A 26034-nucleotide genomic window follows, 5' to 3' on the forward strand; every position below is an offset into this window, starting at 1 on the left:
AGTGACTTAACATTATGTCCTTCAGTATTACAGTGTGTCTTCACTTGAGTTTAATTCAACTTTTATTCTATAATTCTGACCACAAAAATCATTCCAGTGTGTTTTTTTTTTACTGCTTTGCCACAGTGTAAAACATTAACATATGCAATAAATCATATGTTCTGGTTATATTTAAGGATGATAAATATATTTCAGGAGCTCTATTATTTTGCCCCTCTCCTCTCTATTATTCTGAGTTATTACTGTTGGATATATCAGGCATTGTTCCCTCCATTCATTGTTGCAGTGTAGGTGTATGCTTGTTACCTGTGTTTGTTTATAAGGGAATATATTGTAGATGTTTGTGGGTGAAAGCTCCAAAATATCAGCTTCTCAGAATGTAAGAGAAAACCAGCAACAGATCTTTGACATTATGAAATTATGAAGTTATGGAATTAAGACATTAGCGAAGTGATTTACCTGTGCCAGGTCAATCTCATTCAGCATCACCAGACTGGTGCATCCATAGTCGTAAACTAGACGCCAAAAGTCTTTGACAGTGTTGGGCAAAGGATGCTGGGTGACGATGAATGCGGCAGGCTGTCTGTAGCTCTGCAGGGAACAGACAGCAAAACTGATATCAGGTCTTTCATTCACATAGAGGCGTCATTTTCTCCAGAAAATACCTTTTTTTTTTTTTAAATCCATCAGTATGAAGCAGGAAGTTTTGCTTTTTATTAAAAATCCTTCACCTAAATATCTTCCTCCTTATCTTTATTACACCTCTCTTTCTCTCTCTCATACATACACACACGGCGAAACACAAACAGCCGAGCAGAGTGAGACAACTTGTGGAACATGACACATCGAGCACACTGTTTGGTCACATGATCATGCAGTGGGCTTATAAAATGTGAGGGTGAGGAGCATGCATTACATAGACACATACGCCGTACATACAGTACATCTACATCTACATCTACATCGAATAAGGTGAGTTACCTTCATGTTCAGTCAATTCAGGAAGTCAAATGTCTAATGAGAGAATTCTTTCCTCTGACGTAATGAACTGACTGAAGTGAAAGTGAACTGAATGAAAATGTGCAGCCAAATATGTGACATGGATGTGAATGACTCTGGTGACTGAGGCAGTGTAAACATGAAGGGAGTCTAATGTGAGGGTCGGGTTCAGGTTTAGGGTTCAAGGTGTACGATAAATGGTTTGCTAAACATGAACCTGGTGGCAGAACGACACTGAAGCCATGAAACAAATCCAGTACTGGAGATTTGACATAAAAATCCCATTACCTGGAACTCTTCTGACAGCTTGGTTAGAGAGAGGCCAAAGGTAAGTTTAACTTAGCTAAACTTTAAAGGTGAATTTAAAAAATTGGACTGAAGTTTTACGGCATTTACAATATTTTTGTCCTCCAACAGCTTTGTTGGAGAGAAGCCAGGTTTCTTTCCACACCATGCATATATTACATTTTGTGTTTCAAACATCATTATGAACTTACATACCCACAACCCACCCTTACTTTTGCTTCGTTTCCTCCCTCCAATGTTTTTTTTTTTTTTTAAATAAAGACAGCACGGCTAATAAACATTAACTTCTAATTATGTCTGACAATAACCAGATATTGCTATCTTACCTTAAATTTCTACCTGCTCAATGAGTTTGTTTTTCAGGTCATGGCACATAGGCAACACATTGAGACAGTGTTAATTGTTGCCAATATAAGCAATGTTTGGGTGGCGGCCAGAGAAGCTAATGGTCTTTTCAGAACCTGGATTTGTCTCTAGCCTTCTGCTGCTAAAACCACAAACACAGCATCACACAAACAGGGAGGGGAGTCTGTGTGCGTGCGTGTGTGTGTGTGTCCGTATGAGTGTTGTAGGTATAAACATTTATGCAAAATTGTACATGTGTTTTTCTTCATCATCAGTTGTACAACCTCTAAAGAGTCTGTATCATTTTCAACAAATTTGTGACTGCAGTTTGGGACAACGGACATTATACACTTATTTATTCATTTACTTTTTCACAAAGCTCCAACTGTGTTTAAAGGAACACATCTGCTGGTGTAAAAGGCTATTTCCACATGTACTCATCAAAAAGAACACAGGGCGAAATGTCCCAAACTACTCTTGCATGATGTGTTGAAAATAACACAACCTTATTTTATGTGTGAATGAGCGTGTTATAGACTTACATCCATCAGAGCAGCATTGATGTAGTTGCTGCTTTCTCCGTCTATCGTAATGAGGAAGGGTAGACATCTATCAGGAGGAAGGCCATCCATAAAGCGGTTCTTATCCTGGTTTCTAGGCAACAATGCAATGCTGCAGTCTTCAGGCTGGGGCTGCGGGGTCACTGAGTTTAAAGTCTGAACAAAGAGAGGGACGTATAATGACTCAATACGGAAGCAGAGATTTTATGTTCCTGAAAAAAATGCTAAAACATGGACATGCAAGTTGGGATTCTAAGGTGGGTCCCAAAAGGATGCGCATATATCCTAAAAGCATGCTAGAGAAATCAGTTCATAAAAATCCTGTGTTTTAAGATTACACTGCTGAAGAGTTTTCAATTTGCTTTTGACTGTTGCTTGTGATTTGGATCCAGAGGATAAAGTCAGAGTTAAAGTTTGAAAATTTGAGAAAGTCCAGGACTGGATTGAGAAGCTGATCCTTTCACCAAAATATACACACTGCCATCCAGAAGCTCAAACCGCTGTCAGAAATAGTGGATTTAGCCATATGTTGTTGAAGCTATAATAATTTACAGAACATACAGAGCATATACATGAACAGCAGAGAGGTGGATTATGCTGCAGGAGTGGCTCAAGAAGTTTCTATTGACATTTTGATATTTGTTTTGTTCTGTGAAAATTCAGCTTCTAAATCCATTGTAACTGAAATGAACCTCAGTTGTTGTTCTTTTACAACTGACTTTTTACAGGCATGTTTCAAACCTATATCAGGTTAATTGTCTGATACCCACAATATAGAGTAGTGTCACTTCAAAGGCTGAAGATAGAGATTATTAGATTAGTTTTTACCTGGAACTCGTCCTTTATATGTGACGAGTTGGTCTGGGAGTCGATGCGGATCAGCTCATAAAAAGCAGCTTTAAACTCGCACACTGGTATGGCGGTTTCTCCACATAGACAAGCCTCTAGAATGGCATCATGGATGAATATGTACTGCTCCTGAAGACATATAATTCAAGACATATTATCATATCCACAGAAATATTTCACTCCTAGATAAAGATACTGGTAAACAAAAAAAGCCCACACAATCTGTCACACGGAAAACACAAATAGCTGTGATACCAGATGAAAGTGAGCATGCACACACTGTGAGTGAGTGATGGCTGATGGGGGATGGACTAATGAATGAGATGAGATGACTGTGAAGGTTTGGGATACTTCACTTCTAGGTTGGTCCGTACAGGAAACTGTATTTTCGGGCCTTTCAGGCAAATGACTGGAGCTTTGATTGAGTGAAGACAGAGTAAACTATACTTGATGTATTAAACCGTGTCTGATCTGTTACAGTGCTGCAGAATAAGTAGTATAAATAGATAGTATTAATAATTACTACAGTATGTGAAAAACGATTTCAACATTGACAAAAAAGTCAATGAACGGATTAAAGGAGCTTGTGATCCAAATGAGATCAAACTAGTGATGTCTCCATAGAAACAACTTCTATAAAATATTTATTGTTAGCAATATCGTGATAAATAAAAAAAGCAGAGGAGCAGAAGATTTATTAGAAAAGCAACAAAAGTCTTGTTTCATGTTTAGCTTCTGCTTGAATGTGTTAATACTGCATGGTTTATTCTAAAATTACAGACATCTAACAAACAATCAGAAAACAACTATTGTTACTTCAATGTAGATATGCATGTGTTTGTATCTGTATCTTTATGTGCTTGGACTCTTCTTAACTCAGTGAATGTTTATACAGAACGTTGTCGGCTCTGCTAAAACAGTGTGGGATGGAGGCGCTTCATTCAAGTCACGGTGTAATTCTTCATCCTACCACTGGATGGTGCCAAAGTAAGATATTTTCAAATCCTTGAAAAAAAGTGGTTTGTCACCTTCGGTCAGGTCACAATAATATTCTTACCATGAATGTAAACTAAATTAAACAGTTTCTGCATTGTTTCTGTAGTGGGATGACACGTTTATGAATAGGTGGCAGATACATGGCCCAGTGCAGTCTCTTCAGCCTGCACCAGTCTTACAGTGAAGGTCCATTCAGTATTTTCTAAGACGTGGATGCAGATGGAGGATGGGTAATGCAGTCACCTCAGTCTGTACCATGTTGATCCTCCTGGAGCGAAGAGCCTTCACACAGTTGTAGATGTCAACCACTCCTTCTCTCTCCGCCATGTCCAACATGATGTCAATGACTATGAAACAGCCTGTACGCCCTGCTCCAGCACTGCAGACACAGAGTATATGTATGACTCTGTATGTGTATATATTTCTGATCTAGAGGTAATATTAATCATATATGGTAGAATACATATACGTGTGCATGTACTATGTTTATAGATGTTATACCTGCAGTGGACCACAATTGGCCCAGCAGAGGGTGGATTGGAGATTTTCACTCTGCGGATGAAGGAAAGAAGTCCTGTGGCGTGATAAGGAACTCCGTGATCAGGCCAGCCTGTGAAGTGGAACTGCTTGACCTCCCGCACCTCGTTGAAACCACGCTGAATGAGGACAAAAAACGTCTTTGGGTTACATTTCATGCGTTTTTTTCAAGTTTTCACGATTTTATTTAGTTCACTCAGTGAATTTAACATCTGTGCATCTCACTGCAACCAAGTTTTATTCACTACTTAATCACCAACAAGAATGAACAAATATAACTAAGAATTTTGTAATACTGTAAATGACATTAAACACACAATAAATACAAAATGTTCAAGATTATATTTCACAGAGACGTTGTGCAAAATGTAAACTGAAAAAAAGTATCACTCACCCTCTCCAGTGTAAATGTGCGAACCACATATTCAGCAAGAGGTTCAACCTCCACAAAAGTCACCTTGAAGTCTCCGTACACCTCTGCATCATCTGGCCAATACTTATAGCACTTGACCTGTTAAAATTTAAGATTAATATTTAATATATAATAAAAACATGCCTACATTCCTGGATCAAGTGGCAGATATAGCATTTTACCTAACAGAAAAAATAAAATATATAATGCCCTAGACAACAGTGACTTCATCAATAAAACAGCAGGGCAGCAGAGGTGTGCCACTAGTTTCTCTGCACCTGTCAGTTCAGCTAATTTCTTGCATTAACACAACTGACATCCACACTATCAAACAATAAAATGCTGGAAGAATGTCTTGTTGACATGTATGCTACAGCTACTTCAGCATGTTGCATAAATCTTCTTTTCTGACATTTTTTAAAATGTGGTTATCCATCTGGTACAAAATGTCAAAGGGTAAGAAAATAAAACAATGAGTGCCGGGAGAGTGTCTTGCCCACTCGAAAACAGCAACTTACCCTTCCAACCTCCACCAGATTGGTTACCATGACGATGCAGGCTGACTGTTCCTGCCACACCATCCTCCAGAAGTCATAGACTGTCTCATGAACAGGACCTGAACACAGACACACAAAGACATATATTCAGTACTTTGAATGATTCCTAAGTATCAAGAAAATAGTGTTATTATTTGTAACACCCTGTATAACAGCAGCTGTGTAGGATTTATTCTAGCATGTGTTTGGTACGGTGTTGTAGTGTTTTACCTTGGGTAGCAATGTAGTGACTTGGTCTCTGGTAGCCCTGAAATCAAAACACCATAAAACAACAACTCAATATGCATCGAAAGTGCATGTTTCATGTTAAAAATAGAGACTCTCATCCCACTTGGAAACATCTGTAGTGCAACATTATAACTGTCAAAACTAATCTTGCTCAGACGAAGGAGCATCTCTAAGATGTTTACAGTTAAGTTAAGAGAGATATTTATACATAATATTGAATATAATTGTCTATTTTTGGTGACATGCTGAGACACACTGCATTTTGTTTTATTCTTTACAGAGTTAGGAAAGTTGGTCATCTCATCACTGTCATGCGATTTGATAGAACCTTTGCATTTAACACTAACACTTCACATTTCTAAACGATCCAAATGAAGCTGCAAAGTTATTCCAAAAGTACGGCCCTGCCTTAATCTACAGATGACTCTGCACTGATACTGTGACCTTTCTAACAACGGTCTGTAAAGAGCTATGACAACCACAGAATGGGATTTCCTGATGGCAATAAGACAAACATAGGGACAATACATAAGCAAATTTACAGCTCACAGTGAGATGTACGAAGGACTGGTGGGAGGGCAAGATGGAGTGAAAAATCTCATGCAGCAGAGGCCCCAGCAACTCAAAATGTACATACACTGTGACGCAATGCATGTAAGGACAAGTGTATGAAGGATGTATAGGTGAATAGGTGTAAAAGTTGAGAGGCGTGAATGAAAGAATCCACAGTGATACTTACATCCCTGTACAGCCAAATCTATAGCCCAAGCCACAGGCAGAAAGAACGAGTGGAAGAAGGAAAGAAAGAAAGAAAGAAAGAAAGGAAGAAAGGAAGAAGGAAAGAAAGAAAGAAAGAAAGAAAGAAAGAAAGAAAGAAAGAAAGCACAACAATGTCAGTGAGTGTCAATCAGAAAAAGAACAGGACATGCAGAAACAAAAATGATTTGAAATGTAGAATTTGACTGAAAAGAAGGGACACCTACTGATGTTGGCTGACCACCTCTCAGCCAAAGCACACTGAGGTATGTAACTCATTTAACTAAACAACACAGTTATATTGTTGCTGATACTTCAGCTTTCTTTGTCAAGGGTCACTACAATTTATGTTCAGTACAGTCCAAATTATGTGGCAACTATTTAACTACAGTAATACCGACAGATATATGCTGGATACACCAGGGAGTGTCCACTCTATTCTTTCTAATTCTAGCTTAATGTGAGCAGTAACATGCATGTAATAGTTAATGATAATATAGAAGAACATGTTACAAGCACATTAGCATAAAAAAAGCACAATGTGAAAGACTAACATGCAGATGATTGTCGTAAAGGTGACAGCAGAGTGGAGAGTGGAGATGGCGAAAGATGAATGATGGATATATGGATATTTAGATGGACTTATTGAGAGATCGGTTTCAACAGACAAACAATAAATAAAAGAGAGAGATGGATAATAAATGGTATGTAGATGAAATGGAGGAATGGATGGATAGTCCAGTTAAAAGATGGGTGCACTGAAGGCTACAGTAAATGCAGCAACTAGAAGGAAATACACTGGTTTGCCGAGAGTTAGATGAGAAGATTCATACCCCTCTCATGTCTGTCTGTTAAATATGAAGCTGTTTGGCTTATCTTAACACAAAGACTGGAAACAGGGGACACAGCTCGTCTGACTTTAAAAAGAAATCCACCTACCAGCACCTCAGAATCCCACTATTAACATGATGTATCTTGTTTATTTAATCTGTACTGCTCATGCTGGAATTTCTTGGCCTGGCACAGTGACTTTCAGGAGTTACACTTTGGTTATTTTCCAGATTAGAGAAATAAGATATAACCCGTGAATCGGTGAGTTTTAGAGGTGCTTTGTTAACTTTGGATGGAGCGAGGCTTGCTGTCTCCCCTGCTGCTAGCCTCTGGCTGTAGTATCCAGCAAACTGTCTCTCTAAAAGAGAGTCTGAACATTACACCTCATCTTTGTGTATCGCTTAGCGACATGGGGTTGTCACTGAGTAATCCAAAAGATGGTTATATATCTACTGTCATATTTAGTGTAACTGATGAATGAATGGACAGGACTGACACCTGAGAAAGACACGTGCTGTATGTATGAAGTGTTTTCGGGGGGTGGCTGGATGTGTAAAATGGCTTGATGGATGACTAGTAGACGCAATAAAGGTATAGAGGCCTGACATACGAGCGAGGGAGTGTGGTTTCGTTGGTTTCGTTGGGAGCCAATAGTAGCATTCGATGCGTTTCCACTTACATCGATGTAGTTGGCGTTGATGTAGTCGGAGGAGGGGTCATCTTCTATGGGCTGAAGAATAACCCTTGAGTGGTCATCTAGAGAAATACACAACAGTGTGGGAGAGAGGAAGAGCAACAGAACACCAGAGAGAGAGAGAGAGAGGGAGAGAGAGAGACAGTAACATAGAGAGAAAGTCAAAGAGAAAAGGTTTGTTAGAGAGCAGCAAATGCTTTTCTTTCTTTTCTTTTCTCTCTGCACTTATTGCCGGTTTGAAGGGGGCTGGATTTAGTTGGAAAAATATGATGTCATGTTTCCACGGACCAATCAGGTTTGAGCAACATTTGAATCAAATTAAATGAAAGTAGTGGGGTTGTTTGCTTTGATTGCCACCACTGCGAAACAAATCTGATCTACTGAGTTGTTGAGTGTACAACTACTAGTAAATAATACCTAATGATGTTTTTTAATATTTAACCTTTATTTTGGCTTATTTACTTATCGGAAGTTCTTATATTTTGCCTCTTCAGGGGCTGTAAGAGAACAGAAAATTGATGGTCCTGCTGTCCTATACTGTGTTCTGTCAACACATAAATAAAATTATCCAACAACATGGTCATGGTCAAAAATTTTCAGGCAATAGCGCAACCTAACTAAAACTCTGTCGTCTGTGACATTGAACTAAGATAATTTGAGTGATGCCCAAATTTGAGTCTGTTCAAAGTCTCAGGAAACAGCAGCACACAGGGGAGCACTTCAGATCTTCAGAGTACGGACTAATGGCTGTTCCAAGGTAAAGGCAGGAAACTAAAGGTGACTGTGCTTTTGCAGTTATTGCCCATTGACTGCGGAACAGCCTCTAACAAGGTCTCACAGAGGCCAAATCAGTACACGTCTCTAAAAAGCATCTTAACATCATCTCATACCTTTATGATAATACTAATAATAAGTTAACTTGTTTCTGTTCATCTTTTTTAACCTCCCCTTTTCCTTTTCTCTTCTTCATGTGAAGCACTTTGTAACTTCTGTTTTGAAAAGTGATACATAAATAAAACTTGCTTGCTTACATGCTATTATGTTCCCATAGCGGTTCTTGGTGCGGTTCTGCTCCTTCTTGGCCACGTCCCAGGAGGCCGACTGGCCCTCAAAGAAGCTCTGTATCACCAACAACACACGGGAAAATGGTAAAGAAAATTACACGTCATGGATCCTCAAATAACACTCCTGCAAGATAATTCTCGGGGGAAAAGAAGGGTTTGAATGATAGTTTTTCTCTGGTACTTTTTTTCCCATTGGTACATGAATGGTTAGATAATGCTTATTAGATACTTAAACAAGGGGGGGGCATTAAAAAGGGTTTGAGCACTTTCACTGTTTAGTCAATAAGGCAGAAAATACCCTCAAATTAAGAGGCAATAACCGTAATGGTCATTTGATCATTTTAATGTTAAGGCAAGCATCACAGATTTACACAACAATACTCTTTGTTGAAAAGCCACATTTCAGATATCTTAATGGTTTGCATTGTCAGACTACTCTTATTGTTACTAGCACTGGTAATAAAAGTACTGTTAATAATAATCTTACTTCGTACTCCTCCTTAAAGCCGTAGCTGTCAGATGTTTTCATTAGGTTGATGTGCTGCAGGAGATCGGCCACTCGGATGGCAGGGTGGAGCTGTCCTGTCTGATAAGGAGATTCAGTTCCCTCACAGTGATACCGAGGAACATCCAGAAGCCTGCTGTTCTCCGCTGCTGAGCCACTGTGGTTCTCGTCTAGAGGAGGGGAGGGAATGAGTTTAGCTTAACTGTTAATTTACCAAAACTTTTAATTATTTGCTTGATTGTTTATTCATTTACCAAAATTGTTCTTTTCAGGTCTGAGCAATAAATCGTACAGTCAGAGGCTTTCTAAGGCTGTATGCGAAAGCCTTTTTTGTCTTCCCAAAATCAGTAAAAGCTTCTGCCTCTGATCTATTATCAAAAGGAAATACTGCATTTTCCCAAAAACCAAACAAACCGTTTGTCAGTTTGTTTTCTCGGTTCATACTCACCTGTGATAGGAACTACGTGTCAAAGCAGCAGAAAAACAAAAGAGCAAAAAAGTTTAGTCAAACTGCAGGGATAGAGGACTTGTTAGTCAGACTCTAAACATGGACAAAGGTTTAGTTTGACCATGTTAATCCAGCTACAAAGAGCACAAAGGTTTACATACAATGGATGAGTAAAAAACTTTCAAGAAAAAATGGAGCCAAAAAATGACCAAAGAAATGTAATAATAAACATCTCAAATATGTCAGTAACAACATAACAAACACTAAACAGCAGAACTCACCAACTTAAAATGAGCCATAAAGTCTACAGAACTGCCCTCTACTGGTATCATCCACCGGTATTTACAACAAGCTTTCTTCACCTTCCACACCCATATTAATTGTAAAAGAGATTAGTATGATTCAATATTAAAAAACATTACCCATGTTAACAAACTAACATCCAAGCAAACACCTGTCAGTCAATTTGAGAATGAAACAATCAATTCAAACCACAGATAAGAAAGTGCATAGTGCAGAAAGGAACAGAATTAATTATGAATAAAGCGTTTGGATATAATTAACTTCGCATTTCAGAAATGTTACAGTTACAGGTAATTAAAGGTTCATTTTGTCACGGAATTTCCAGGTGAACATTTCTGTGCTGCGGGAGATAATGTGAGTTGGCAGTGTTAATGTACAGACTGACGGGTTGTATAATGGAGTAGCTTGGGGTTGCAGCACAACCGACTGATTTCATCTTCACCACTGTTTATTAACTGACACTGTTTATTTCATCCGACCGATGCTTTTCTCTGCTCCGAGGACACGTTCGCTCATTAATGATTGTTAAAGGTTTGTTAAGCCCTCGTCAGGCCAATTAACAGTAAACTTGACCCGACACTGCCTCTTAATTCGTTACTTCTCGCTACTTCTCCCCACCTGTGATGTGATTGGCTGGGACAGATTGTAACTGCAGCCTTCACTCCAAATTAAAGGCTGTGAAACAGTTCATTAACACGGTTTGGTTGCGTTGTGGATTGTAGAGGCCTTAAGGACATGTTCGAACTCCACATCATGCTGAAGAGCCAACACTAGACTAAACTAAAGATAAACACATTGCAGTGCAGCACTGGAGCTGGAGAAACATCCCAACTTGGCAAAAACTACAGCTTTCACGACTCAGACACTCAGACTGGGGCATCAGCAACAAAACAAGCCTAGGGAATAACACAGATGGTCGATACTCAAGCAGACTTCTAGATCCAGAGCACAGACAAAACTTCTGCCAAAGACACGGAGCTGTAGGCACTAAGTTGTTCACTGTCACTTGATGTCACAGATTTTTATCTGCACTCATTTTCATGCGGCAATGTGACAAATTGTCTTCCTCCTTTAAAGCTCCAGTTTCTGTCATTTTTGGGACAGGAGATGGCATGCCTTAAAACAACTCAAAACTCTGGAAATAATGAGGTCTCTAAGGGAGAATGATGGTAATTACTGTGAATATCAATAACGCTCAGTAGGAAACAGAATCCATAGCTGGGATTGGGAATGATTGTACCTAGGGAAAACACCGGATGACAGATGAAGTGCTTGGCTGTTAGTTGTACTGGGCATGTTTTACACAGAAAATTGGCAGTAGGAGGTAAACAAAGATAAAAGATGAAGACAGAGTTTAGCTCTCCTTATATATTCTAATCCATTACATACACACGTTGCCTTTAAACCAAATCTTAAATTCCATTTTGTATTTACACTGTATTTCTCTTCTATTTTGTTCTCTTAAATTCACTATTTATGGTAATACTACAGTTTAGCACTTCTAATTGTAGGTAAAGGGGGAACATCATGGTACAGATACTTCACACAAGCCAAACTATCCACCGCACAAACGTTAATGTCACAGGTCAAAGCACATGATGACGCACAGGGACATACAGGACAGGGCTACAAGCACAGGGCTTCATGACGATGATGGGTGATCATTACAGGGCATTTATTGGTAATGGATGTGATATATCCAACCATGCTAGAGGTCTCACCTAACACAGCGGTGGGAACCAGAGGATCGTTGGGCACTGTAGAAGGAAAGATGGTCAGGAAACGCTCTCAGTTTCAGCATTACTTAAACATAGACGAGGACCCGAAAGTGATTTATTTAAATGCTTCCCACAGAACAAAGGGAGCGGCCTCTGATACACTGGACTGATCATCCATCGTGGCATCTTTTTTTTTTTTGCTGAGTGTGGTCAGATAAAGTCATTAATTCTTTAACTTGAGACCGAAATCATTCAAAACCATTTCCTTGATTGATTCTTGAGTTGCTATTCCTAGGGCTGAGATTATTGGTCAATTAATTGATTAAGATGATCAACAGGCTAATTAATCAGCAGCTGTTCTGATCAGCAACTATCTTGATAAATAATTTATCATTTTAGTAATTATCCAGGCAAAAGTACCAAACATAACCTAGATCCAGCTTTTCCAATGTGAGGATTTGTTGCTTTTCTCTGTTTCATGTCATATGAGGCCAGTAATCATAGGTTTTGTGTGGAAAACACTTTGGAGCCGAAGCCACAAGTCTGAACCAATTCTGTGTCAACAGCTGCTGCAGTGATATGCGGATCCTAAAATGCTTTGCACAGACGGAATCAGAAGATTTAGTCAGTGTTGTGTGAAGACTGACTCTGGTACAGAACAAAATGCATCTAAAGTAGTGCTACCAAGGCCAGTATCTACCAAGTAACCCAGAGGTGGGAGGGGGTACTTTAAAAGGCTTAAAACTATAATAATAGTAGCCTTCCTTAAGAACCTACATCTGTTGTTGTAGTTGTGTGAGTCCATAAACGTCACAGCCATTGGGTCCTCTCCATGCAGAGTGCTCTGGTCAGCATAGCTGCGGTCCATGGCATTCACCATGTGTGTCATCTCCTGCCGTGTCGTTCCGATGGCGTCTTTACGCTTTTTAGCCAGTTTCCTGTCAGGGGCAGAGACAGACACAGTCAGGGATCTTACAAGCAAATACAAAGACATCAGCTAGCCTGCAGACCGCAGCTCCACTTTACTTTGTGTTTCATGGAATAAATGTTCAAATCTTCAGGTGTAGCATGACTTTAGGTATCTTTTTTGGCAACAATAGCTTGGCTGGGGGCTGCAGGCCTCTGATTCAAGTTGCAGAGTTTAGAACTGACAAGAAAACAGGAGAAAAGAAGAAACCCCAGGAGAAGAGAAAAAGAGAGGAAGTACAGAGGAGAGAACAAGCAAGGAAGGTAGAGGAGAGGCTTGTTTGTAAATGGCAGCATTAAACAGGCTTGGCTTTGGGGAACAAAGGGAAAATAGCATCTAATTCAGACCAGGGAAATGACCTATGACCTAAAGAGAAGTAGCAAAGGGAAAACCTGTTATCAAACTTGGTACCATAGATGAGCTGTCAGATGAAAGCCACTAAGTTTTATTGGTTTTATTGTAAACCCCATTTTTTGTTGTCTGAAAATCTTGATTTTTGAAATTTCATGAGCTTTCTGCATTATCAGAATCAAAGCTTTCAATAAGGTAAATAAAAACATAAAGAAAGAAAAACAAAAGAGAAAAGAAAATCACCAAAATATGAAATATTTGGTTTTCATCCGACAGCACAGACGGGAAAAATCCCATCAAAACAACATCAGAGGAATGACTTGTGCTCTATAGTAGCCCAGGGGAAACCATTTACGAACCAAAGTACCATCATATGAGTGGTAGGACTTGAGGTCATGTCATAAAATGTAAACATCAAGGTATCATTTTCAGGTTTAACTCTGTGTGCAATTCATAAAATCCCAGGAAAAATATCTGTGGAGGACTTAATATTTCGAGCATGACAGAGCATGCAGGAACATTATGTACCCAGAGCCATATATATACATCAGTAAAGACAACATCTTTACTGGTGGACAAACAATCTTTGTTTTTTTTTTTTATGCTCAAGAAAAGTTAGTTCCTCTCTTGTATAGCAAATTTGAGTCCAAACATAAATTTAATATTCTCTGTAGCTGGGACACAACATGACAGCAGCTGATGAACACAGAGGATTGATAAAGAAATCCATTTTTGATCGTTGCCAAACTGATACAATGTACGGCTCTGACTTCTTCCCAGACAGAATGCATGCTGTGGTTTTATTTTATTTTATTTTATTTTGTATATTTTACCTCTTGACCCCAAAATACACCAACTCCACCTCTAAGGCCGCACACACACACACACGAGATACACACACTCACACACTCAGTAGGAACACAGATTTAACCGCTGACCAAGTGTAGCTGTTTGTGTGGGTGTTTGTGTGTGTATTATTGGTTGTCTAACAGAAAACATGAAAACAAGAGAGAAGATGCTTGAATTATAAACCACCATATGCTGCGCACTGTACATACAGTACAAAAGGGTGACAAAGAAACAGAGATAAAGAGATGGATGTGACCAGAACGAGACTGGATCTCTATTTGAGTTTTTAATGTATTTTTTAGGGCCTGAATTGTAAATTAAATTGTAGATTGTGTAAACCGTGAACTCTGGGGGTGTGACGATTCTTCAAACAAACTCAACTAGCCTAACTAACTCGATCATGATTGGACCGAATCAGTCACATGATACATGCAGTTGGAAGACAATAAAATAGGTGTAACATCTACAAAATATACATACAGCTTGCCCTATTTTTAAACTGAATAATGATTTTGTGATTTACTTATACAGTGGGCTCCAAAGGTCTCAGCCTTTTGGACCCCACTATATATTACATTAAGCAGTTAAAACTAATTGAAATATTTAAGTATGGATTAAATGTTAATGCATCGATAATAATGTACTATTCTGCATGATGAGTACTTTTACTCACACACTGTACACTTTGCTGGTAATACTTCTGTACTACTACACTTGTTACTGCTGAATTGGAAGCGCACTAAATATTTAACATTTATACTTTTAAAGGTAGTGCAAGTTTAGGGATCTACTTTGATCACAGTCAGTGAGAGATGATCGGAGGCAAAACAGAGAAGGAAATACCCAAATTAAAAGAAAAACCATCATGAGAACTACCGACACAAAACCAGAGGCCACGCGTCCCAAAAAGGAAGTCGACTGGTTCAGATCCACTGACTGAAGAGACACACTGAGCATGTGTAGCAGAGTAACCATGATACCTGTGACTTGATGGGCGGATGGATGATCACATGACTACATGCACACAAAGAGCTACAAGTCACAAGTGCAGCATTCTTTTTTCAAATAACACGCTTAGGCCTGTGTCGTCCCACTCTGGCCTGCTTTGTTCTGGTTTATGGCCAACTTTGGCCTTTATGAGCCTGCTTCAGAGCAACTTTGGAGCATGTAGAGGACACCGGGGCTGAGGTCAATTCACTGTCAGTTCAGTCCCTTTAATAGGAGCTGACGCTTAATTTGCTAAAGATTCAGCATTTGTTTATTTCCTGTTATTTTTAGACAATAAACCATCAACATTCTCCTGAACAAAACAAAACATTTTTAATATTTGGAATTTTAAATGAATAAATATGGTGGAAATAAGGAAAATCCTGAACTGACTGACATGAAAGTGAATTGACCCCCACCCTGGCAAGGCATCAATGAGGATGGCTTTGGCTGGTTGGTCAGAGCTGAAAATGTGTTTTGTCTTGAAAAAAGTATACTGCATCTTTAAAAATAACAACAACTAGCCACTAATAATTCGCCCAATAAGATAACAGCAGCTGGGTGAGCTGATTGTTGATTGGTTGTTTACTTACAGGTAATAAGAGTATGAATAGTAGGTCCTCCTGGGGGTTGTGAGCCAATCAGAAAGCAAAGAATGAGACACAAGGGTCATGAATATGCAAATTAGGACAATACTGTCCTGTCCCAACCAGCAACAACAGAAACAGAAGAAAACACCTTTTGATTTCTACAACTTGAGGGACATGCAAGGGGTTGTTATAATTACTAGGGACCCTATTTCTTTAGAAAACTCAGCTCTAATGCTAAATAAATACTACAAAACAAGCTACGAGACTTATAAAACTATTACTAAAATAAAAACAAACTACCAGTACTAACCTATCAGCATGCAGTCTGTCTCTCCTTTACTTCTGGGAGTGCTATATTTAAAATATTCATGCAATATTTTTAAGCTGCATTTACTGTAACTGGACAACCCTAATTAGAGATTTAGCCCTAATCACTTTTACTGACACCTAACAAAAGCTAGCTGATCTGCAACACCACGCAGCTCGCTTCCTGTAAAGCAAGCATGATGTCATAGTGATGTCATCATGTCCCACTATTTTAAAGATGCAGTATTGTTCAGAGTTGTAAAGGTTCAATGGCAATGAAGATTGATCTCCCCAAAAACCTTTATGGAAGAGAAAACTACCAAGTAACGTAACTTCATGCTCAAGAGGGTGACATAAAATCACAAATCTTTTCATAATACTCAGATCATTTTCTGAGTGCCCTTCTGTTAATAGTAATTTTTTGCCATATGCAGAGATACGCAAATATGGTGTTCCATCTGGAAACCTCTGTCATGACTGATATATGTTGGTTGCTGCACAATCTCATGTTCTCATACATTAAACAAAAACTGAGCAAAATCTGAATAAAAAAAAAGAAAAACAAGCTTTTTTTTCCTGTAACCTAAATGTGTGTGTACATAGAAACCTAGTTTAACATGATACTTAAAAATGTTCCCTGTTTACAAAAGTAAAATTCCTTTTTAGTTTTTCATGCTGGTATTATACAGTTTCAACCTGTCAGAAATCACCCTAAGAATAACATTTTACACAATGTTTTAGCCCCTTGAACATTTGGTGATCAAGTTTATTAGAAGTTGCCTCTGGTCCAGGTGTATGAATGCGTCTTGAACTGTGTGACAGTTTGGTTTCAAAACAACAGACACTGACTTCAGTTCCTTCAGGCCTTAGAATGCAATTACGGAGTTGTGCACAGCAGTTACCTCCTACAAATGCATTATCTTTCAATTTGGACCAATTTTCTATTATCAAAAGGCCTAAAATCCTCAAGGGGACAGATAATGTTCAGTAAAACATGTTACAGTAATCAAGCCACTGGTTATCATTGACAATTACACTTTGACACAAGCGTTGGCACAGAAGCTGGATCACATGAATTCAATACGAGCATTAGAATAAAAATATGCAGGTCAGGGCCTGCAAGAGCAAAGATCTTTAGAGACGAGAGTTCATTACTGATTGTAATTTAATGTCTCTAATTGTTTTTGATTTGCTGAGTGAGATCATGATTGCTTGTAACTGAGAGACTGTTTTCCTGGTTGCTCTCTAAAGCCTCTGGCAAGATGCAATACCTCAGCGTTCAGAGGAAATCCTCTACGGTATTTCCTTAAAGAGACATCTTCTTAAGTTGATGATGATTCATTTTAAATGTCTTGTAACGTGTCCAAGTTACTCGGTGGTCAATGAGCATACCAACTTATTTAAGTCGATACTTTTAAATTGTGGTATAAAACACTTGAAATTAATGTTTCTGTCAAATCAAATTCCAAATTACTCCTTTTTAATGAGGCACTTAGGTTTCCTGAGCACCAGATTTTAAGTGAAAGGTCATAACAAGAGTGCCATGTGTAGTAATAGCGTCATAGTCTTACACAATTCCAATAAGCAACTGTGAACTCTCTTTTGGCGTACCATAGCTGGGAAAAGGGATATTCAGTGTCTAATTGTTCTAATTTAGTGTCTGATGATGTTTGTATACTGCTAGATAGGACTTCAGATATAATCCTGTATGTCAGAGGCCAGCCCAGCCAGACTGTAGCTGTTCATGAATAATGATGCTTTCATCTTAAACAACATGTTTCTTTGGAGGTGCGTGTGGAGCACTGAAAGTAAAATAGCTTTTAGTGACACCAAACAACTTTTGGTGCTTCATAGACAAACAATAGTCATACCAATTTATTATAGATATAGGACCCCTCATCTTCGACCTCATAATATTCAGAAATAATTCATTCATTCATAAAGGTGAGATATTTCTTTCACACCGATGTCTGAAAACAGCTTGATCTAATGCAAAGAACCTGTATGGTTCAGCTGCCGTGTGGCGCTGCAGCTGGGGCTGTTTAGCCACCACATGGTGGAGCCCTATACCAAATTAACACCACAGAGGCTAAAATGTTAAAGTGACACCAGGACCAACTCTGACACCTCTAAATGCTAAGAGTGAAGAATGAGAGGCAATGATTTAAAAATATTCTTTCAGTCTGTATGTTCACTCTTTCTCTCTTTCTTTCCTTTAAAAAGGCTGAATTATACCTGCACAAACCCATTTCAAGTCTGAAGTCTCGTTCAACACATTACAAAAAATAAGAAACCATTGCTCTTGTATTCTTGTAGCTAAAGTAATAAAATGCAGGGGGAAATGTGTGTGCACCAGTGGCTTAAAATAACTCATTCTAGATTTGAAATAGATATTTTTATGTCTTATATATACGTGTTTGTATAATCCATTAATCTTATGTTACTTGATCTTCTGCTCAAGGATCTCTTTCACTGGGTCTGTCCTCCATACTCACAATGGAGTCAGCTGTTCTGTGTGGTTGTTTTGTCTAGTTTGATTCAACAGCTGTAGTGTCCAAGAAAAAAAAAAAAAAAAACATGACCTCAGATCTTTCTTGCACTACATCACACCACAGCGAGGCAGAAAGGTTTTCTAATTTTGGAAAACAAGCCTTCAGCTATTTAGTGCCTTACAAAACAAAGCAACCATCAGTAGGTGACCAAACTGGTTCTGAGGGGAGATCAACGTTAATGGTGGATGGATGGAGGATGGTGTTACTACGGCAAATACCGGACCAACACACAACAAGAGAATGGATTTAGGTGCACATTTGTGTCTGTGTGGTCTTGCATCTGCATGCGTGTCGGTGTGTACATGAAGTATTGTTCATGTAATATTTGCTCTCTTCGTTTAACTCTTCATTAACGCTGCTTTAGTGCTCACGATTAGGTATTATCACTCACCTCTTCTTGACCAATAGGATGGCTACCAACACCAGCAGAATAAAGACAAGAACACCAGCACTGATCCCAGCGATCTTTACCACCCGATCCGTCTGTTTAGCCGGGTCAGGAATGACTTCTGGCTCCTCTGTAGCACCTACAACATAATGATGATAAAAACTCCAAAATATTACTACTGTGGCTCCATCATAATATTGTATTATATCAGAATTTTAAGCTAATTATGAATTATTTTGCGGTATTAGAACTGGACAAAGTAATCAAACTCATGAGAAAAGGTCATTATACATCCTGATTTATAAAAGACTGGTGTTTCTACATGATGCAAAAATGAAAACAACCGTTAAATATACAATATCCATGGATATATTCGGGAAATATTTGTGTATATTAGACTGTACACTTCAGTGAAAAGCTGCTAAATTACAATTAAGGAACATCTCAGCAGAAACAAATGAAAAAAGGCAACATGTATAAATGCCACAAAAATGTAAAAATACAAAATTAAGGATATGAAAAGCAAATTGTTTTTTTTTTTTTTTTAACAATTTGTGGTTCACACTTCCTACTATCTCACGCTAACCTCTCAGATATGACTCACAAAAGTACTAAAAGCTTTGCCAGCTTAGTGCTCCTGTACTGTTTATTCCTGCGTCCATTGCTGTTAGAAATCTGTCAGCCAATTTCTTTCAAAGCTGCCAGCCATCTGGGGAATACATGTGTGTTCAATAATATTCAGTTTCCAGTAAATTTCTTTTCCTTGACAAGCTACATTTTTCTAGCTGTCAATAAGCTGGAGAAACTGAAATACTGAAAATCAAACATTAACAGTTGAAAAGATTTTCAAAAGCTTTATCATCTGGGTTTCCCTATAGCTGAGTCAGTCTTTGTCAAAAGCGGTATGATATCAGACAGAAAAAAGTAAAGAGTGATAATGTTTCTATTCACTCAAGCCTTTTGTTTCTGTTTAAATAAAACCAGTGAACTAAACGTTGTGGGAACCTTAGAGCTTAAGCTGAGTAGACCTTCTGTCTTTACAAAATGCCCTCATGTCAGGAAAGTGGTGAGCATGATAAGGAACAAATCCTGATGAGCCATTCAAATAGGAAGGTTTAATCATCCCTGTGCTAAAGATCAGGTAAATATCAAGACTCTAATTATTCCTCGTAAAGCAAAGTCAGACAACTGCCGACATAAATGCCATGGTAACTATCAGTCATGATGCAAATATAGCCAAAAGTTTTGTTTGCGGAGCTAATTTGGCTCTTTGAAATATTGAGATAACAGTAAATTCTTCATTATAATGACTGCTGGAACGAAAGTGATTCTACCAACAACAATCGCTTCTGAGCATCTCATCATGGAATAAGTTAAAGTAAATAAAGTTTTATAATAGACATCTGGGCATAAAGCAGGTAGGTTTAGTGTTAGAAAAACAAAAAGACAAGACTACAACTTTGCTAGCAGCTATTTGAGGCTATGAAATGTGTTTTACTTTTAAACATGACAGGTGAAATAAAATGCAGCGAGAACTTGACCAATCAGAAATGTCCAGCATTGCAGACCACACCCCCAAAGTTCCTGAGCCTTTGGAAAGTACTACCCCCCGACCAGGTACCTTTTTGGGGGTCAATCAATTACCCCGGAACTAAATTTAGACCCTGGTTCCTGCGGTGGAAACGCAGCTATACTTAAACACAGTGGCTTTGAGCTAAATGCTAACAGACTCACAGTCACAAATTACAAGCAGGTACTAGTTTGCCATGTTCACTATCTTAGTTAAGCATATTAGTATGCTAACATTTGCTAATCAGCACTAAAATAGAGCTCATGGTAGTGTAATTTATTTTGTAGGTACTTGGTTACAAACCTAAGTCAGTTTAAAAATATCCCTGTGAAATAAGTGAATTTTACAATTTCACCTTTTCTTCTACAATGTAAAGATTAAGAAAAAAATCGTAATAATGTTCATCCCTGGCTTTGCTTTTGGAACGGAGGTTAACTGAATTAAAAGCACCAAACATACACAGTTTACTGCTTCTCATTCATTTTGTTCTATGATGTGATAGTAAATGCACTGAACCAGTGAAGTCTGCATACTGCTCCACCGCCCAGCTGCAGACACACTAAAGAAAATATTCAAAATAAAAACAGTGTACACAAATATACAAATGTTCAAATAACTGTGTGTCTTTCACTGTCTTTTCAGTGTATTTCAGGTTAACCTTGGCATCATGCTCTCATTGGGAAATGTTTTTGAAATGCGATTTGACTGTAGATGGCCAATGTCTCTGCACCAATGCCGCTGTATTTAACTTGTACTCAAACTCATTTCTGTTCCTGATGACTTCAGAGAATTGACTGAACTCCCTGATTTCATCTGTTTGGGATATAATTCACAAATGATGTTTCAGGCAGAGTTTAAAGCCTGTTGATCATGGACAGAGAGTGAACAGAAAGAAAGGGAGAGGGAAAGAGATAGATGGATAGATAGATAGAGAGAGAGAGAGAGAGAGAGAGAGAGAGCGAGAGAGCATCTGTTTTCATTCTCCTAAGCTCTACTTAGTGATCTCATCTCATAACGCCAGAACAGTTCATACTGCAATGTAAGAACATTATCATGCATTATGATAATCCAAATAATCCAACACAAAGACATTTGCACAAAACTCAACATAATGCAATACATCTATCAAATAATAATCCACTTCTAAAGCTAAATATCAACAAGATAAACATAATCTCCCTCTGTCTTTTCATCTCCCTCAATATTTGTGACCTCAACATATTATTTTGTTATAAAATGTTTTCTGCCACTGAAGTCTTTGAAATGTCCCCATCTCATCACATATCATTATGTAACAATATTACACCAGAGCATTATGTCGGCTTCTTATATACAGATATATACAATTCTAATTTCCACGAAAAGACCGAAATGAGCAATGTCTCCTTCAGTACCGTCTGCAACCCTACCTAGCACTAAGCCCATTTGTTCTCACTGAAGAGTTAAATCTATAAAAACAGGTCATGAATATATTGTTTCATTTGAAAAACAGCTGGGCAGTGTGGTTTTGGGCAAATGTAAATCAAATACAAGCAAACATAACCGGGGACTATTTTAAACTGCATATTAATACACCTTTGATGTGCTGCAGGGTATTTACAGCAGGAGGACGGTGTAGGTGTAATTGTAACTACAGTGTCTGTGTTCATCGTAATGAAGGAACATGTGACCTGGCGGCTGCTACTTGTGTCCTAATGTTACTTTAAAGTTGGACCAATATATATGCTGATATTAGCTTGTTGCAGTATCTCCATTACATAATTTGTCCTGAATTGTTTATTTTTCATTAATTAAATTCCTGCTCAGCATATATCGTGGTTGCAATTCTTAAAAAAAAAAAAAAAAACTAAAGGGATCTTTTTAAATTTTTATCTACAAGTTTATGAAAAAAACCCCAAAAACTAATGGCTGATATCTAATTAATAGATTTTTTCAAACTTTTAAATATCAATATCAGTATCAGCCTCAAACATCCAGTATCAATAAGTTATTCTAGCTTATCCTGTTTAAAAAATCTTGGTCAATTTCTTTTGAATATTTAGTCACTACCAAATCACTGATTCATGTTAAACAAAGTTAAAAATCGTGCTTTGGTCCCTGTGACTCTGTGACATTTATGACAGTGTTAAATTTACCCAATGATTTTCAGGTTAACGACACAAATCTGCACCACACTTGTTGGTTTCAGCTGTTTTTTGTTTGTTCATTTGTTTTTTTCCCCCGTAACTATCAGGCCAAGACACTATTTGATAATTACACAGGAAAGGAATAACGAAACGAGAGATAATAAAAAAGAAAAACAAACTTTAAAGTGTTCTGAGTCTGACCTCATAATGTCGACAGTAGCTCTTAATGTCTGTAAAAATTATCCAGGTCAGTACACTAACCCTCCACTTAAACACACACACACACACACACACACCCTGAGGCAGCGATGACAATACACAATAGCCCAGATGACCTAATAGGACCACCATCACTTAATCCTCCCTCCCGGACGCACGGTTGAGCACACACACACACACACACACACACACACACACACACGCACACGCACACGCACACGCAGAGGGACAGAGAGCAAAAGGAAGGGACCTCTGTGTCCATTAGTGTGTCTTTCTCCCCCTTATTAAAAAAATCTAAAATCCTCTCCAAAGTCTTTCAGCTTCACTCAGACGTCCTCCGGCTGGAAGGCCAGAGCGTCTTTATAGCAGCTTTTGGGTGAAGTAACCACCTGCTCTAGTAACTACAACCACCAGAAATTCTTGAAATATGATGACACTGGAAACACAGTAACTTCCCACATTTTCTCTTATTTTAGGGTGGAAACAGGACACCCTACAGGCGCAGGGGGGATTTAACCGCACCTTTGATCTGTCCCATGGGATCAGTTTCCTACAAGTCTACCTGCTTACATCAACACGGTCACATTAAACTGTATGACCTAAAGAAAACGCACATGAACTCCTAACAACAGGAAGAACTCGGTTTATGAGCATGTACATTTCTATGTTAACTTCAATTGTCTGAATTTATAGAGCAACTCCAGTTATTTGTAACCTGGCTCTTATTTTATTTATTTTTTTTAATGTTTATTTTCATAGGTACATGTATGTAACATGGACCGACGCCACATACCACAGTATTTATCGCCTAAGCTAGTTTGTGGGGCCCTACCCTATATGGACCTTTATACGGATACACAACTTAATCACTATTGTGATTTATTTCTGTAATTATTATAGTGATTGTGCTAAAAAATTATGTCGTTTTTACTGTCTGGTTTTATGACTCTTCAGTACAGAAGGTTAAAGCAAGGACCATCAGCTGAGCACAAAAGTCAAAAACAAACACCCATACTGCAGTAGGACCAAGACGGTTGACTGTAGAGCTGAAATGCTTAGTAGATTAATCAATCAGTTGACTGACAAAAGAATGTACTGGCTATTTTGATAACTGATTAATTGTTCCAATAATTTTCAAGCTAAAATGCCAAACATTTCCTTGAATCCTCCTTGAATGTGATGATGTTGCTGCTTTTCTCAGTTTAAAGTTTTTGTGTATTGAATATCTTTTTATTTTCGGACTGCTATTCATATTTATTTCCCAATTTTTTGATGTTTCATAGACAAAAACCAATTGAAAAAATGTCTGGCAGATTAATCAATCATGAACATAATCAATAGTTTGGGCCTTAGTTGACTGTTATCTATCTGAGAAATAAATAGACACAATCATTGCCACTGTGCTAATCCTCTTGCATACATAGAAAACAAAGTGTTGTTTGCTTTCTAGTCCTACATTACTAGTCAAACAAACATTAAAGTGTCCTCACTGCTTTTTGAAGCTTTACGCCACCAGACACACAACTGTGCAGGATTGTCGAATTCATTGAAAACATGGTTATGTATTTTTCTGTTTATCCTTGTTCTTACTCCACACAGCTAAACTCTGATCCTACGGCCGCATTTCTAAAAATCTTTCCTGAAAACAGTGTGTGTGCAGCTGACTGTGTTTCTATGCATGTGTGTACTTGTGCGAGGTTGCCCGGGGATTAACTCCACACCATTTAAAACCAGTCTGATAATCTATCAACATATGGCTGCTAGTAAAAACTTGACATTTAGACTCTGTGCATATACAGCGGCTAAATGCCAAACGTGTTTTCTCTCTCTAACATGCACAAAGATTATATTATCATCTCTAAAACCCTTAATACAGAAACATACTCTTCTCTGTTGAACACCCCACAAACAAAAACAAAACACAACAATAAATAACTGATTAAAAACAATCATTAACTGAGCAATTTAACCACAGACGCTAAGCATAGTTGACCAAAAACCTAATACATAAAAATATAGCAAATTCTGGAAATCTTTTTTTTATCATCAGAGTTGAGTCTGATCATCACATTAACACTGAGATTAGGTCTTTTTATGGTGGAAACTAAGATGGAGCAGCATGCTCTTACCTTTAGTAGCCAGCCTCAGACACTGCGTCTTAGTTTCCTGAGAAAAATGACAATAACACCAATGAGTCACAAGTCTAAGCACAACACATCATATAGCAATGACCAAGAGGCATTATGTGTACTTTAACTTTTGTTCAGATTCCTATACTTTCAGAAGTGCTATCTGCTTGTAGACAAAACATGGGATGCAGCTGAAGTCTAATTAGTGTCTCTTTTGTGCATACGTTATATTTACTCATAGCAGCTAGCAGGTGAGTGCTGTAAGTTCTCTGTGTGTTTAGTGTGTCTTCACGTGAATAAATATTTATTTACCCGCTCTGTGCTGCTCACAGCTTGAAGGTAGATGTTGTAGTTCTTCCTGGGAGCCAGAGGAGGATTCCAGAAACCCTGGGGATTGAAGGGGAAAAAAGAATGAATTAAAGGCACTGATTTTACTTCTGACCTCTGTTTAAGAGGATGTGTTTTCTGACCCTTTGGTTTGCCTGTTAGTTAGGAGCATAACTCAAATCTCGTTAAAGGTGAACTTAAGTATTTGGGAAATACATGTATTTGCTTTCCTGCCAAAACTTTGTCCAGCAGCTGGCTAATTTATCTTTTCAAAAAGACAATAAACAGACCAAAATCTGCAACAAATTAAGATTTTATATCTCATTTTCTAATAATGTGGAAAATCCAAAATGTACGAAAGACAATTTTCAATTTCTTGTCTAAATATCTACATTTATCGAAACTGTTGAACTATTTATTTAACAGATTTAATTTAAGTTTCACAGAAAGATAGGTCATGACTATGGAAGTTTTGGAGATTATTTGGAGATCCAGGATCCAGAACTATCTATGCACAGGAATCTATGCACATTTTTGCCATGTTCACATGAAATACTCCACTTGC

At 38.1% G+C, this 26034-nt stretch overlaps 1 protein-coding gene across 10 annotated transcripts in view; it reads right to left on the bottom strand.

The window, feature by feature from the left end:
* Window positions 1–26034, bottom strand: part of ptprk (protein tyrosine phosphatase receptor type K) — a 113386-nt gene that overhangs the window by 4883 nt on the left and 82469 nt on the right. The window contains exons 19-38 of one of the 10 annotated variants that reach the window (XM_056404798.1): window positions 25455–25529; window positions 25143–25179; window positions 19102–19237; window positions 15856–15885; window positions 12886–13046; window positions 12112–12147; window positions 10088–10099; window positions 9622–9809; window positions 9102–9189; window positions 7987–8132; window positions 6529–6546; window positions 5772–5808; window positions 5523–5620; window positions 4987–5103; window positions 4557–4711; window positions 4299–4434; window positions 3039–3188; window positions 2193–2366; window positions 1288–1305; window positions 460–591 (exon numbers count right to left, since the gene is read on the bottom strand). In XM_056404798.1, the coding sequence (XP_056260773.1) occupies window positions 460–591; window positions 1288–1305; window positions 2193–2366; window positions 3039–3188; window positions 4299–4434; window positions 4557–4711; window positions 4987–5103; window positions 5523–5620; window positions 5772–5808; window positions 6529–6546; window positions 7987–8132; window positions 9102–9189; window positions 9622–9809; window positions 10088–10099; window positions 12112–12147; window positions 12886–13046; window positions 15856–15885; window positions 19102–19237; window positions 25143–25179; window positions 25455–25529 (1944 nt within the window). The remainder of the gene's footprint in view (window positions 1–459; window positions 592–1287; window positions 1306–2192; window positions 2367–3038; window positions 3189–4298; window positions 4435–4556; window positions 4712–4986; window positions 5104–5522; window positions 5621–5771; window positions 5809–6528; window positions 6547–7986; window positions 8133–9101; window positions 9190–9621; window positions 9810–10087; window positions 10100–12111; window positions 12148–12885; window positions 13047–15855; window positions 15886–19101; window positions 19238–25142; window positions 25180–25454; window positions 25530–26034) is intronic. The other 9 variants (XM_056404800.1, XM_056404801.1, XM_056404799.1 and 6 more) reach the window with 9 other exon arrangements.

Source organism: Seriola aureovittata, chromosome 19 (genome assembly GCF_021018895.1).
Source record: "Seriola aureovittata isolate HTS-2021-v1 ecotype China chromosome 19, ASM2101889v1, whole genome shotgun sequence".
NCBI lineage: Eukaryota > Metazoa > Chordata > Actinopteri > Carangiformes > Carangidae > Seriola > Seriola aureovittata.